The 15,954-nt window shown below is 44.1% G+C and overlaps 1 protein-coding gene across 10 annotated transcripts in view; it reads left to right on the forward strand.

Annotated features, from left to right (window-relative positions):
• Window positions 1–15,954, forward strand: part of FGFR2 (fibroblast growth factor receptor 2) — an 81,398-nt gene that overhangs the window by 14,169 nt on the left and 51,275 nt on the right. For 4 of the 10 annotated variants that reach the window (XM_066190792.1, XM_066190793.1, XM_066190794.1 and 1 more), the window contains exons 3-5: window positions 6,325–6,591; window positions 7,279–7,353; window positions 13,993–14,162. In XM_066190792.1, the coding sequence (XP_066046889.1) occupies window positions 6,325–6,591; window positions 7,279–7,353; window positions 13,993–14,162 (512 nt within the window). The remainder of the gene's footprint in view (window positions 1–6,324; window positions 6,592–7,278; window positions 7,354–13,992; window positions 14,163–15,954) is intronic. The other 6 variants (XM_066190797.1, XM_066190800.1, XM_066190798.1 and 3 more) reach the window with 2 other exon arrangements.

Genomic DNA, 15,954 nt, shown 5'->3' on the forward strand with positions numbered 1-15,954 from the left:
TGTTGGGAGAGAAATGGAACCAGAAACAAGTTTCAAATGATGGCCTTGCAAATAAGACTAGATACTTTGGAGAAATAAGACTACGAAGGGTGCACTGTGGTAGGACCCACGAGGGGTGATTTTGGATGATTGGATTTAAGGCATTAGCAGCATCGTGTGGCAAAAGCTGATAGGCCAAAAAACGCTTATAATGTATTGTAATTAGGAAATAGTTGGCTTCTGATTGTGATGGTGTGAATTGTAACATCTATATTGTCTCACCCTTCACATGAGACTGAAAACGGAATAAGAGTTTTTAAAATGCCTCTCAGTTGCCCCATCTCTGGGTCAGAAAAGGACATAATCCGACACAAGTATAATTTCTCTCTCTTTGGGAATGAGTCTTTCTTAACCAAGGGGTGAGTGAGACACATCCACCCAACTGCCTGGCAGCCATCAAAGTCCTGGTGAAACTTTCCATGTCCCTCACCCCGTGTCAACCAACATAGCAGGGGACCATCCTCACGAGGTTTCATCCCACTGCTCTTCTATGCTGGGTGTGATGGGGCCTGGTGGCTGTAGCCAGGGCCAAATGCGTCTTGGGGACTGTTACCTGCTGCCAAGGGGTATGACCCAAGACAGATGGGATATAATCACATGGGGATAATTTTTGGGGGCCTATGCAGAGACATTCTTTTCTTGTCCAAGGATTCCGACAAGTGGCAAAACGCTTTGTTGGTCACCAGAATTTTTTATTTTTTTCTGAGCCTTCAAAGCTTAGGAAAACAAGATATAGTGCAGTGTAATATTTTCCCTTACCCGTGATGACATTGGCAAGTTATTGCAATTGGAGGAGATTCACTTTTTGAGATGGTTTTATTATATGTAGCACTCAATAGGAGTTGACATGGTGTGGAGGTCCAAGCTCCAGCAGGTCAGTGTGGCTGGACGCTCCACACTTGCTGGAGCACCAGCCATGTATGATGTGGCAACTTTATTTTGCAAATGTTCATTTCCAGGGCAAGAGGATTATTATTCCTGTTCCTTACGTAATTTTTTTTTTTTTGGTCTGGTTTTGTCTCTTTACCCATCAGATGATTATGTCTTGATTCTATAAGGATAACAATGCTAACGAACATGCCAGGAAAAAAATATTTTGAAGAATCTGGCATTTTGTTTTGTGAAAGTCTATCAAATAGAGCAGCCCAGGAGTTTGTGTTTAAGGAACAAGTAAAGACTTTAAAATCTGCCACGTATTTATATTTGTAACATCATGGATGGCGCGTCCAAGTTTTGTGTTTAAAGCTTTTCTACTAAGCCCAGATCTTTTTCATGAGATTTGAGCAACTAATGTTTTTATACATTAGATGGGGGGAAATGATTCGTGCTCTTTGGAGTCTTGTTCAAGGACAAGAAATGTAGAAAAAAAAAATAAACTGTTAGTGTTTTAAAATTATGGGAGGAACTGTAGCAATTTGGAAAGGAAAGTGTTTTATCAGAACAGAGACTTCCTGATGGTGCCTGGCAGAGGCAGAGCTGGGCAGAGCTGGCAGCTGGCTGACTGTAACAGTACAAATGGGACAGCAGGAATCCAGTGGCTTTGGAGCAGCTGATGGATGAATTGCAAACACTGTTTTGTACCCCTTTGTCCAAGGAGCCTTTGTTTTGCTGTTGGCTAATGGGAGATGGTCACCACGGCCAGGAATGACTCTCTGCATTCTTAAACTGGTGGCCGTGTCTTTTGCAGGCTGTTTTTATCATCCATTGTCAGAAGAGGACATGGAGATACTCTTAGTATTGGTCAGCTTAAATTAAGGGAGAATCCCATCATCTTGTCCCTGGGAGGTGGGAGGGAAGGCTGCAAACCTGACTGGTGATACCTGGGCTGCCTCCTGGAGAGAGCCTAAAGACACTTGCAGAGTCATGAGACCTATTTGACATCCCCATTCCATGTTGTTCATTCAGTGTGGTCTTGCTGGACGTCCCTCAATGGCAGGAAAGGCATGAGGAGGGGTAGGAGAAGCAGCAGCAGCAGCGGTGGTGGTGGTGGTTGGCAGCCTGGTGTTCCCTGTGGGGACATTCAATTTTGCAATGAACCTCTTGGATTCTTGACAGGTCAGGTCTGTTGACCCTTCTGGGCACACTGTGGTGAGTGTTTAGTTATTTACTAAAGCCTTTTGAAGTGAAAGTGGCTTGATGGGGTCTGAGGCTTTTGTGCTCTGGAGAGTTTTGTGAGAGTCTTTGCTGGGGTTAGCTATTAGCTGATTGTTTCATTATTTGGCTCTGTAACTAAGTAACTAAATGACTTGAGACTTAAGATAAGCAGCTCTTTGTTAACATTTTATTAGATGGAGACAATTAATAATAATAATAATGATGATAATAATAATAACAATTTAAAGCCTAAGGAAGTAGAAATCTCTCAGTGACCGAATCTGGAACAGCAACATGATTTGGAATACAATTGCGTATCTTAATAATCTGAAATAGAGCAGTCAGAGTGTCCCCAGTCCTCTATTGTGGTCATGGCATTTATACAAACAGTCTTTACTCCCCTTGATGGCTGGATGGCATAAACCATGCTGTGAGGCTGTATGAGCAGGCAGAGAAAAAAGTTCACAGCTGTTTATTTAACAGCAGCTTGGTTTTCCATGGCAGTATTGTTCAGCAGCTCCACCTATAAAGTTTAAATACATTGTGTGCACCACTATTATGAATAAGGATGTAGCTGAGAGCAGAAAATAGCAGAAGCAGTGTCCCTTGTCCTGCAGTGTTTAAGAACACCCAGAGTCGTTCTGCACGTGCCTTTGTTGCTTGTTTGGTGTTCTAAGGGGTGACAGACAGGTGTAATTCACATCAAGTAGTGCACCTTTGCAGGAGGAACCAATGCCACACTTACAGGATTTGCTGGATTTGCTTCAAAAGGAATCTTGTGCCTCCTTAGAATTAAGGAATGGTTTGGATTGGAAAAGACCTTTAAAGATCCTCTTGTCCCACCTGCCTGCAATGAGCTGGGACATCTTCAGCCAGACCAGACTGCTCACAGCCCTGTCCAGCCTGGCCTGAAATGTTTCCAGGGATGGGGCACCCATTGCCTCTCTGGGCAACCTGTGCCAGTGCCACCCTCGTTGTAAAACCTTCTTTCTATCTAATCTGACAAACGCAGCAAAGGGCTGGTTCACTGGTGAAAGGCCTCTGGTGATGGCTGAGGATCCAATTCCGAGGCAGAGCTTCCCAGAGGGCTGGAGGAGCTGGATGTGATGGCTGGTCATCCAGCCTTGCCTGGGGAGCAGGGAAAGAATCCTGCTGTCAGCCACAGGGGAGCTATTAGTTTGATGGTTCAGCATGGACATGAGTTCAAAATTTGTCCCTGAATTTCAGAGCAGCGCAAAAATCCATGTGTAGTGTCCCAGGGAGAGTTAACTTTGCAGCTTAGGTTGTTTATGTGCTGATGGGAATTTCTGAACAGTTTGAACTGGTTGATTTTCGCAGTGAAGCTGTTGGGCGGATTCATGCCTCAGAATCCCACCTGTTCTCTGTTTGCTTTTGGGCACTATTTCAAACCCACACTGGAAAAAAGTTTATAGGCAAACATTATAAAAAGTGACAGTCTTAAGTGCTGCTACATTCTAGTTTGGCAACACAAAGGCTTACCTGAAATAACTCACAATTTCCAAACATGACTTCATTATATCATGACAACACTTTGCTGCATCTTCCCTGATACTCTAGAGAGAAAGAAATGGAAGAGGATAACATATACCAAATGCTAATACCTGTTTGAAATTTGTTTTTCTGTAGTGTACTAGTGATTTTCTTTGTAAAAGGCATTTTTTTAAATGGTAATTTTGAAATATATTACTGTTCTCAAGTTTGGATTTGGATTTGTGTTGAAAGATTCAGTGCGAATTTGGGGTTAGTAGTTTGAAAACAGATGAAATCAGGGATGTGATGTCAAAAATTATTTTCATTTTCATTTCCTTTTAATTGTGTGTGGGCTCATCCTGTGATTTTCCTGGCACTGTTAAGCAGGAGGCTTTAGTACACTTAAAGAGGGGTTGAGGTATCATCACCCAAGGTGGCTTTTATAAAAGTTTAAACAGAGACATTTTTAGACTCCGCTACATTTTTGGCACTGTATAAACTCTGTAAAATAAGTTTTCTTTGCAGGTAGGGCATTACAAAGAAGTCTTACTAACTTCAAAGTAAATTAGGTAACTGGCTTCAGGTACCTTTTTTATTTGACAGTGAAATCTAATTAAAAAAAAAATTTCTCAAGCAGACTCAAACACACTCATTACTGTGATGAAATATATGTGTAGAAAGGAGTCCATGCTCCTTCTGGAAATTCGATTTCTAAGAGCATAATGTAGCACTCAGTGAAACACCTGCATTGCAGATCTGTGGGTTGGTGACTGTATCAGCAAGACTGAATTAATTTATAAGGAGTATAAATCTGTACTGGAGCCTGTCCTAGACTCTTGAGATGGAACTTTGCACGCTAGAAAGTTTAGAGGCCTTGTCATAAAATCCAAATCCAAGAAGCTTTACAGTCTCCGTAACTGGTTGTGTTGGGGTGCGTTTTATGTGCCACCTTGACGTGACGTGTGTGTCAAATCTGTTTCTTTGAGAAAACATGTTTGCCTGAATGAAAAAGGCAGGAGAAGCTTTGATAGGGCACATTCCTGTAATGACAGGATTGCAGGGAGAGAAACTGGGTCTCCAAGTCCATCAGTAGAACCTGATATCTAAAGGCATGAGCCCCCACCGTGCTGGGCCCTCTGGTGCTCGTAGAATCATATTTCAAGTTGGAAGGGACCCATGGGGACCATCAAGTCTTACTCCCTGCTCCTTGCACAGAGCTCAGCTACTGACAGAACTTCAGCATTTCCAGACTCCCATCTACAGGCCTGCTCAGACCTGGTGCTTGTTCCAGGCAAGCACCTTGTTGAAAAGTGTGATACAGAAAATGACAACCCAAGGATGAGGAGTGCTGGTTTCAGGGTTTTGGCATTCTTTGAAGGGAGTGTGGACTTAAAGAGTCACCTTTCAGCACTCCCTCAGAGTCCCAAGCAGACAGAGAGGTGTTTTATTTATTCCTAGGTGCACAGTTGGTGGCTGTGCAGGGCAGGATGTGTCCGGGGTGCTCGGAGAGCAGCTGTCTGTGCACTCTGACCCTCCCCGTGAGCAAACAGAAGATGCCTCTGTCCTTTTTTCCTTTATTTACCATTCCTGCCGCCCTTGGCGAGGCCCTTGGGAGAGGGATGGTGTGGTGGTAGGGAGAAACCCTTTCCAGAAGCAGTGCCTGTTAGGTGGGACAGCCTGAGTTCATCCTAGGTGTGCTGAGCCTTCCCTCTGCACTGTGGAGACAGTCTGGAGTGCCCGGGGCTGCAGCTCCCTTCCCCCTGCTGAGAGCTGGCCCTGCAAGGGAGGGATGAAGCTCTAGTAACTATAGGCAGATGTAGTTTCCCAAGAATGTTTTTTTGGAAAAAGGCTGTGGTTTGACATTCTCGTTACTGGGTTACAGAAGGGAGCTGAAGGATGAGCCATTTCGTTCTGGACTTCTGTGCATACTTTGACTTTGAAAGCTTCCCTTGTGCTCCTGGGTTTCTGCTGTATTCCACTTGGGGGAGGTTGTGAAATAAGTAAGGAAGCAAAAAAAGAATTTAAAGGGAAAAGTTACTGTCATGGAGAGAAGTGCTGGTACTGTAGAAGGCAAATGAAGAAGCTTTGTGATGGGCACAGGGAGAAAAATAAAAGACATCCTTATATGCTGTGTATAGGAGGAACTCATGCTGATTAGCTTAGTGAGTGAAAGGGGTTTTGGGTGTCCTTTTCTTTCAAAACAGCACTTCTCTGGTTTTAAAACTTAAAAAGCAACTTAAAATCAGGTGGGGAAAGATAATTATTGAATTGTGGACCCAAATGCTAAGATAGAAAATGGAGTTTGCCTTTTGAACCCCTCCTGTTCCTACAAGCCCTTTGAAGCCTCCAGGGTCTGCAACCCTCATTTGTCCCCTGCTCTCTGTGACTGATGAGAAGAGCCGTGTGTTGGTGTGGCACTGGGGACAAGGGACACGCCAAGACACTGATCAGTAGTGCCTGAGCTTTACCTGTGGTGAACTTCTTTAAAAATAACCTGCACGTGGTTGGTTTAGTTTTACAGCACAGCATACTGGGCTAATCTGGATGATACTTTTTTTTTTTTTTTTTTGAAACATAACTTACCTTTTTTTGAACGTAACTTGATTTCTGTGAAAAGGGACCTTCACTGACCTGTGTTGGAAATTCTCTCCTTTCTCTTTCTTCTATTTTTTTTTTCCTCCTTTCCTTCCACCTTCGCAGAGCCGCCAACCAAATACCAAATCTCTCAGCCAGATGTTTACTCGGCGCTGCCAGGAGAGCCGCTTGAGTTGCGCTGTCAATTGAGAGACGCCGTCATGATCAGTTGGACTAAGGACGGGCTCCCTTTGGGGCCTGACAATAGGACAGTGATTATTGGGGAGTACTTACAAATTAAGGATGCCACGGCCAGGGATTCGGGCCTCTATGCTTGCACTGCTGTTAGGACCCTAGACAGTGATACTCTGTACTTCATTGTAAATGTTACAGGTGAGTGAGTCAAACAGCAGGTTTTTGCATGCAGAACCTGTGAAATGTTGATAAGACACGTTGTGACCTAACATGTAACAGTCCACTTGGGTGCAGAGAGTTGAGTTCTGTAGCTGTTTTGGGCGTTTTTCCCCTTGTCCTGACCCTGAAATGGGCTTAGTTTGTGTCTGCTTTTTGCTCCGTGGGCTCTACAGTCATTAACAGCTGCTGTAGAGCTCTCTGTTTTATGCCACTCGGACGGGATTAAACTAGACATCTGTGATGATGATAAAGCCGGTAGAATGAATACAGGTTTTTGCCCCCTGTATCAGAAGAGGAAAATGTGTGCTCTACATCCTTCAAGTTTAGAGATAAATTGTTCTGGAGATGCTCAGTTCTGTTCAACTGCATTTCTGTAACGGAAGTTAAAGTATTAAGTGGAAAGAGATTTTTGCAATTACCAAACTCCCTTGAGAATCTTTGTAGCACTTCAGGAAGGACTATTAGCTAGTTTTTTACAATTTTACGTGGGAATCGCACATTTTGTGGCTGGATTTTCTTTTTCTCTAGCTTCTGCACAACTAACACAAACACTTGTTCTCCTCGATATACTCTAAAGTCTAAAAGATGTAGCATTATCGATTTATTTGTCTGTAAAAAAAAAAAAAGATAGGCTGGTTTAAAGACTTGGTTGTTTTTAATGTGCAGATGCTCTTTCCTCTGGGGATGATGAAGACGACAATGATGGGTCCGAGGACTTTGTGAATGACAGCAACCAGATGAGTAAGTAACAACGAACTGCCAGAAGTCACTAGCAAGATCCACGTGGAAAACTGTGCCTCATCTTTTGCACTCCTGTCTTCAGAGCTTCTTGATTGTTAACTGCATGTACTGTCCAATAGTGGTGTCTTTGTCCTCCTCTGTTTTCTGTCTCATGTAGCTCGTAACTTGGAAAAGAAAAACAAAAATAAACTAATATTCTTCTGAACGTGCTTTTCTGGTCTGTACTTTCTTTTTTCCCTTCTTCCTGGCGTTTCTGCAGTTTCCTTTCTTCCTGAATCAAAGTTCGGTCTTTGTCTCTCAATTTAGACTCTCACAGATAAACTAACTTTTCCTGAACCTGAGCAGAAATTCAACAGAAGAAACAAAGATCCAGTTCATTTTGTTAAAAGGTGGTATGAAAACTTTAAAAAAAATGAAGTTGTAATAAGAAAAATCCTTCAATCCCTAATCTCAGCAGAAATCTCCCCAGGGAGAATGAATTTGGAGACAATGAGGTTCTTTTGTCTGTAAAGGACCTTAAGGTTTGTTGCAAAGGAGGCAATTCAGTGCTAAACCCACATTTTATGTTACTTATGCCTGATGAAAATTGACTAAAGGAGTTCTTAAACCTATCCGAATGTGTTAAACTTCGTCCCCGTTAGAGAATTCATGGAGCTATTAATAAACTCTAAATAGAACACTCTTAGAGAGGAAAAAAAAGTATATAAAATTCATATTGGCCCCTTATGCCACTGTGCAGTGTTGCAAAACCCCCTCGGTGACTGGTTTGCTATCGCTGGTGCCTGGTAAAGTCAATAACACAGAGAGCAGAGAAATCCTTCTGGGGAGATGTCAGTGAGTGGCACCCACAGTGGGCAGGGAGAGTATTTGCTGCCCAGGCTGATCAGGAGCTGGCAGCTGCCCTGCAGCTTGGAACGCTTGTTCAGGTGATAAAGCAGGAGCCTGATTTCGGCTCCCCTGGTTAGTGCCTTTTGTGTGCCGCTGCCCCTGGCTTGAAGCTGTGAAACATTAGATGCTATTTAAAGTGATATAAGTTCCTAGCTGCCTGTTTGGCCTCTGCCATCTGTTAATGTGATTAACCCTGGGCTGATGCATAGGTGCCTCTGGAAGGGGCTGAGATGAGGCGGCTGGAGGCTGCCCTGACAGAGGAATGCGGTGGCAAAGAGAATTGGAGAGCTTGGGAAAGGGACACTGCTTTTAAAAGAGGTTGTCTAGGCAAAACCCACCAATCCAGGCAGTGTTAGCACTGCCCTGCAATGGAACCATGGTTAGAAATTCCTTTTAGGAAACATTTCCAATGTTCGCTCTTCCTTAAAAACTTTACTGGTGCTGGTCAGAAAAGGGCTTGCTATATTTTCGGTGACAATTGTGCTTCTGATCTGCAGTGGTGGCTTTGGTGATGCATTGTGAGCATAAATGGCTTTTGGAATAAGTAAAGGACCTGCTCTCGAGGCAGCTGTGCTCTGTAATGGCCTCAGAAGGGTTCCTGCCCTTCCAGCAACGGGGAGCGGTGCCCAGTGCTTGCGCTAATGACGTTCTTGTAAAACGAGCTATCATTTTAAGCTACTGTTAATCAATCTTGATTGGGGAGCTGGTGAAAGGCCCTTGACAGTGTCCATCTGCTGGGACAGGGGCGTGTGCTGCAGCAGGGGCCAGGCACACTTTCCCTGCTCTCAGTGAAAGATGCCTCTCAAGCGCCAACGTTTAAACATCGCGGATGGCGGGCAAAGCGCAGCCGTGGAGATGGGAGGGAGGAAACTCCAAGAAAACAGATTTGGGCCTGAGCAGAGCATTCCACAGGCAGCTCCTTGTTTGACTGATCTTTAAAAGGTGCCCACCGTCTGCTGTGGGAGCAGCACAGCCTCCCCAGGGCTGAGCTGGAAGCAGGACAATGACTGAAGGCTCACGGCACAGTGTCCCTCCAAGTGTTCTGTGTTCAGTGAAAGGTTGCATCATAGTAACTCCCTTGGGTTTACACGAGGCTGCTGAAAGACGGTTGTGATTTGAGATATGTGTGAAAGTCAGGGCTGGGACTTGGTGTGGTGTGCCTGGTGCCTTGTAAGCCTTCTTTTCCTCTTCCAAATGTTCTGTTGCCCCCAAGATGCCACATCTTATTGATGATACTGTGTTCCAAGGCAGATGGAAGGGTGAAGCAGGAGCTGTGTCTCCCCTGTGTGTGCTGTGGGCCAGGCAGTGAAACACAATGGCCAAATGCCCTTTACCTTCCCTTCCTATGGGATGTGGAGCCTGGGGAAGTCCACGACCTCACAAGAGTCCCTGGCTGCTGCTCTTTTACAGAAGTCTTTTAAGTGTTTCCTCAATCATGGTTTGAGCTTTGCAGATCTCAAATGATTTAACTGATAATTTACATACAAATTACAGCTGTGATCATTAAGGATAAGCAATGGAAATTGGCCTGGTTATGCCTTTACTGATGGAAACAAAAGGCCATGGTCTTCAAAGGTTGTTGCTTTTTGATGAAACAATTCTGATAAAGTCCAGCTGTCTTGGCATGTTAATTATGATGAGATGAGGCAGGAAATGGCTGTTGTGCCTTCAACAGGAAGCTGAACCTTGGCATTCTCATTCCTGCATACTCAAAACTAAAACAAACCTTTTAGAGCTGTTTCATTTACACTGCTAAGTATTCTTTTAAGCTGTTTTATTTTCTTTGCGTCCGTTGCAAATACATATTTCAGAGGCCAGGGTTTCCAAATGCAGGTGGAAGAGGCTGTTGAGGAAATCCACTGTAATTTTCAAGGCTGCCCAGAAAATACAATTGCTCTTGAAGATAGTGGAGGTTGCAGGTGACTCTGTAGATATGAGGAGGAGCTCCTCTTTGGGAGAGGAGGGCACTGGTGTGTACCCATGTGCATTTGACTGGCCCTGTGTGTATTTTTCAGTAAGAGGCATGCAGAGCAGATTTCACTTGCTGTCCCTTTAGCTTGACAGATACTTTAACTGTCTGAAAAAACACTGTGGTAGATTTGTTCCAGACTGCATCCTGAATAGCTTTTTATTACTTCCAGCTTTTGTTGAAGGGATTAGTGCTGGTGGGGAAGGTGCAGGATTGGTTCCACTGCAAAAGTCCCCTTTCTCCACAAAATGGCTTTGTTGGCAACTCGAGTTTTCCCCTTTGTTACCCTAAAGATGGGCCTCTGCTTGGTTCTTGGAGGGTCATCTCTAGGGACTTTATTTTACGAACTTAGGTGCTGATCATCATTCTGGCAGCAGGAGAAAAGACCTTGGTGGCTTTCTGCCTCGTCCTCGTTGTGATTTTGAGAGGCAGCCCTAATTTGAGGGTTTTCTATAACCCTGACCTGATGCTGGCAAGGCAGCAGCTGTCGTGGTGGCTGCAATCAAGTCCACCAACTCATTTATTCTGTAGACCTCTGGGTAGCCCTGAAGATGCTGCTGCTCTGCCTTGAATTCTGGTCAGGCAACTGGAAACTTTATGAATTTTTTTCTTCTTATCGCCCTTTAAACAATTTCTTCTGGGCCAAGCAATGGTAAATTGGCACCAAGAACAAAAAGTATCTAAATGTAATCCACATGCTGTTCCTTTCATGCTTTGAAGAGTTTCAGAAAGGATGAAACAAGGTTCAAATTCATCAAATCCTGTAGAGTGGAAACCCACTCAGGGGAGCAGCAAAAATTGGATGTTGCCTAGAAGTGTTTTTTAATTGAAGGTCAAATACAATAGCACTGAAAACCTTGGAGGGGTTTGATGTGGTCACTTATGGCGCTCTATTGCCTGCTTGAGGTGCTTGTCAGGCAGGCTTGGAGTTGACTACTTTTGTAGTTCTTTGTATCAGATAAGTCCAAATAAGAACTGAAGAGTCCTGAAGTGAAGTGGTCCCCTGGGCTTCCTAATTTCAATTTCACATGCAGGAGATTTGGCTGATTAGATGTAATGTCTGTGCAGTGGGGGTCAGCAGGATATTTTCTTCGCTAATGAGAACTCTAAAGGCAATCAGGAATTCCCACCCGTTCCCCTGCTGCTCGTTACTGCTCCATGCTGGAGTCTGCCCTGTGGTTACTGTGAACTCTGAGCAGTGGTGCCACCTTCTTCCACCTGTCCTGGTAGCAGTGATGGGATGTGATGGACATGGCCCGTGAGAGCAGTCAGCACCTGGTGGTATCTTCTCATTAACTCTGTTCGTTATTTTAATGAAGCTCCGTGTTTGTCCTCTCAAGACAAATAGAAGCACTAAAAGGTGTTTCAGGTTGTGATGATTTAATCTATAAAGAAGAATGTTGTGTGTCAATCAGATCAATCACTGGATGAAAGCACAATTCGAGGGCAAGTGTGATGATTTGTGGATGTTGCTGCCTTTTCCTCTTTTCCTTGAACACGCTGAGGAGCTGCCAATAATGAAAAGTGTAGGATGTCTTGGAGCATTTTCAGATGGTGTTTTCCATATGTGATGTCTGCATGTTTTTCTCCAAGCTGACCTGTAATTTAGGAGCATTGCATGTTATGCTGAGAGTTGTGTGAGGGGAGATTTCCAAACAGACCTTTCTCCCATTCTGGGTTGTTTCCTTTCTCCTCCTGTGGGACAAACCTGAGCTGCTTCTCTTTGTTCCTGCCTGGCCTCTTTTCTGCACCCATCTCTGTCAGAGATTTTCCTCTGTGCATTTGTTGTGTTGGAGCTCTTCCAGGAGCAGATTGTTGGTGGAAAGGGTAGTAATTTTCAAGAAAACCAGAGGCTGGGCTGCACTACAGCACAGTACAAACCTGGCTGCATGGAGCAGCTTTGTTTGGAGAGCTGCTGGTGGCTGCATCCTAACTGACTCTGGTCCCAGTCCTGATGGGAGCTTCCCAGAGCTTGGCCCTTTTGTGAGAGCTTTGTGAGTAGGGCCCAGCAGTGGTTGCCTTGTGGAAGACTTTGTAGCAGTCCAGGGAAAACAGCTTTTTAATCCCTCAGTACCAGCGTGTAATTCTGCCATTGCCTGGTGTACTTGTAATTTGGCCTTTGCGTGTAGCAGTTAATTCCTCTGGTTGGCTTTGTTTAAAGTCTTCTGTTGCATTAATGTGATCCTGCTTTTAGCAAATAATGTTAACAGTGATTTTCCTTGCATCCCTAATTCACTTTAGTCTGTGTAACAATTTCTTAGTGTTGCAGTTAAATTTTCAATAGTTACTTGATTTTCTATTTTGATTACATGCACAAATTTGCTTTGCTTTTCTACTTCATTAATTTTAACACTAATTGCCACTTCGGGCGAAAAAAAAAAAAAGACAAAAAACCAAACCCAAACACTTATCGTTCATAGCATCATTATAGGACTTGCATTTAGAATGTTTTCTTTATACTGAGAGAGACTTTGTTAAAGGATTTATTCCTGTATTTTCTGCCCAGCTGTATTTTTATTTAGAGAGGGGGGTAGCAGGATTTCTGAGTTTGCACTGATTGTAAGAACTGCTATAAATATTTGAGGAACGGAAGAGTTTATTTACAGTGGAGTGTTGGCCTGCTAATGAAGGAAATGAAACAGGGCTGAAAGAACTGGAGTTATTTTTCTGGACCCCTCTAGTCCTAAAAATTCCAGGCTAATCTGATTTGCTTCAGGAAAACTCCATTGTAAAAGAAATTAATGTTTCCTACTATTAAACAGATCTTGAATCTTTAACTTTAAAAAACAAAACTGTTACGGTGAGACGACTGAAGCAATGCCGTGAAGACATTGAGAAATGTAGATGAAGTGGTGCAAGGATCCATTTGGGATAACCTTGTCTTTGGGTCTCTGTATCCAAGTTTGCTTCTGTGAGGGTAAAAACATATAATGGGTAGTTGTAAATTTTGTTCTGCTGTGTTTCCTCTACTGGTACATGACAAGTGTGCTTCTCATGATGTTCATGTGGGCACAGGCTGGGCCAGGACATGGTGAGGAGTGAGTGAGAGCCAGGAGAACCATGTCAGGGTCTGGAAAAGCGATCACCTCAGAAAATGTGGGTTGAGAGAGAGACACTCATTCTATGCCATGTTTTTGGATGTCACTGACCCGTTGGACTTCAAGAGGCTCGTTAGTGTGGGAAACCCCTCCAAAATGATAAAAGTTTTTTGCTGATCCACATTTACTCATTTGGCTTCCCCTGCTTGGGTTAAGATTTCAGAAATACGTTCCATTTGTAAATACATTTCAATGGTTTCTATGGCAGTAGCAATACAGTTCACCTTGGCATCATCTCACACTCAGGCTTTAGCATGCTGATAGACAGGTGGGTGCTTTTATCCCCCTTCTCACAGAAGGGGAAAGGGGAGGCCTGATGCTTCCAAGCATCTTCTGTCTCGGTCTGTCTGGCTTCACAGCTGAGGGCCAAAAATTCTGAGTTTGAACCATCACAGTAACTCAGCTCGAGGTCAGAAGTGTCTGATGAGAACCTGGCCCCTGTGTCTTAGTTGATGTACGCCGAACAAAGGTTGTCTGTGGTTAATTATTGCAATTTTGTCCCAAATTAAACACCCAGAGCAGCAGCCTGAGCTGTTTGCAAAGCCCTGGCTGACACTTGCAGCACACGCTCTGCAGTCTTTTTAAACCATGCTTAAAATGGGATCGTGCAGCCTGGAGGAAGGGGCTGGAGATGGGGCTTGGTTTCCAGGTGCTGACGTTTCTGGATGTGTCCCTTTGGAACAGGGGCTCCTTACTGGACACACACGGACAAAATGGAGAAGAGGCTCCACGCCGTGCCGGCCGCCAACACCGTCAAGTTCCGCTGCCCGGCCATGGGAAACCCAACGCCAACCATGCGGTGGCTGAAAAACGGGAAGGAGTTCAAGCAGGAGCATCGCATTGGTGGCTACAAGGTAAGGGCTTACAATGTCATTTTGTAATTTCTCTTCTTGACCAAAGCTGTAAAAGAAAAAAAAAGCCAAAATGAACAACCCAAAGCCAGCCCTCCTCCCCCTCAAAAAAACCCAAATCAAAAACCCGCCGAAAACTTGCTGAAGTCAACAGAAAATCTTTTAATGGCCTTGGATCAAACGTGGAAGCAAAAAGAGGTGGTTGTTTTCTTCTGGGGAAGGGTGGGTGGTTTCTTTGGCGGTTACTGAGCACTAATTCTATATTTGTTTTTTCGTTCTGAAATTCAAGCTTCTAGCCTAGCAGTGCAGCTAAGGATTATTTATAGAGACGTATTTGGAAAACTAAAGACTGACTTAGCAAAGCAGATTAAGACTGTTTTGCTCTATTCAAATTTGGCTGCTTTGTTAAAAACATGACCATCCGCTTTGGTGAGTGTAGAGCAGTTTAGTAAAGCAAGCCTTGGAAGTCAAAAGTTATTATTTTCTATAGAGTTTATGGCCTGTGAAACTGAAATGGGAAGAAGAGAATTTGAGGGAAAGTAACAGCAATTACTTAGAAGGGTTTGTTTGAATTTTAAATAGCTTCAGATTAGATGTCTTATTCCGAGTTGGTGGTTACTGATTAAGAGAGAGTTTTAGGGAGGCCAGCTCTCTCTGTGTGTTAGTGCACGGACCTTTAACCTCGTGGTATCTGCCTGGGTCAGGTCAGAAGTCAGGATCCGGTCATCTGATCCCTCTTCTCCAAGGAGCTGGGAATGCGTGACTTCAGTGGCAAATTGCTGTTCAAGCATTACCATTTCTGACTTCCCTTCACCTCTCCTGTGGGTCTTCTCTCAGTGATTTCCTCATGTCCTCGACACCTTTGGCATCTCCTCCCCAAAGAGGAGAAGTTTCTGGGGCGGTCACCCTGTGTTGGCGTTGGAATCCCCAGCTTGGAGTGTGTGCTGAGCTGCTCCCAGCAGTTTGCAATTGTTGTTAGACACAAACTAACTGTCTTTGCTAGACAGCTCAGTTCTGAGTCCTGAGGCTGCCCCCCAGTCCTGCACCACTGCCTTGCCCCCGTGGTTGCAGTGTTTTTGGGGGGGCTACCTTGGTAGAGCCATTGCTTTGTGAGCTCTTGATTCAGGTCCTGTTCAGTGCAAAAAAATCTGTTTTCCAGTGCAGAGGAGGACAAGCCTCAGCCTCCTTTCCTCTCTAGCTGGATTTACTGTAGAAAGTGTCAATTTTTCCAACATTTGTGTTAGCAGAGAGCAGAGCCCAGAAAGTCTACCCACATGAGCACTAATTATCTAAGTAGACTTTTCCATCTATGTTTGCTTACACCATAAATTTCTGTTGCTTATGAGTGTACACCTGGCAACACCTTCTGCCTTTCATAACGCTGTGGAGTGTTAACGAATTGGCTCCAATTCAGTGATTTTTGCCCTTCTCAGTGCTTTTTAAAAAACAAAAAAAGTGCCAATTAAGGAAAAAAAAAAAAAAAAAGCCCCAACCAAACTAATCCTGTCTTGGAAAATAATAGTAACTGTTCTGGTAGTAACCAGGCTGTTATTTTGAACACTTTGCATCTGATGAAGGGGAAATGAAGATATCACTCTTGAAGACCATGAAGGAAAATGTGTGTCTGGAGAGACAGGATGGAGATACCTGGTGCCTGCTTTGGGAGGGGGATCTTTGGTGGGGTAAATCAGCTTGTGTGGGGCTCGATGCTGGGAGCTGGGTGAGATCATTTAGAGTCGTGCCCGTTAAGTGGCACAAATTAAACTTTTGGTCATGTGTATTAAACGCATGCAAT

This window comes from Chamaea fasciata, unplaced genomic scaffold (genome assembly GCF_029207755.1).
Source record: "Chamaea fasciata isolate MVZ Bird 193981 ecotype frontalis unplaced genomic scaffold, bChaFas1.0.hap1 SCAF_9, whole genome shotgun sequence".
NCBI lineage: Eukaryota > Metazoa > Chordata > Aves > Passeriformes > Sylviidae > Chamaea > Chamaea fasciata.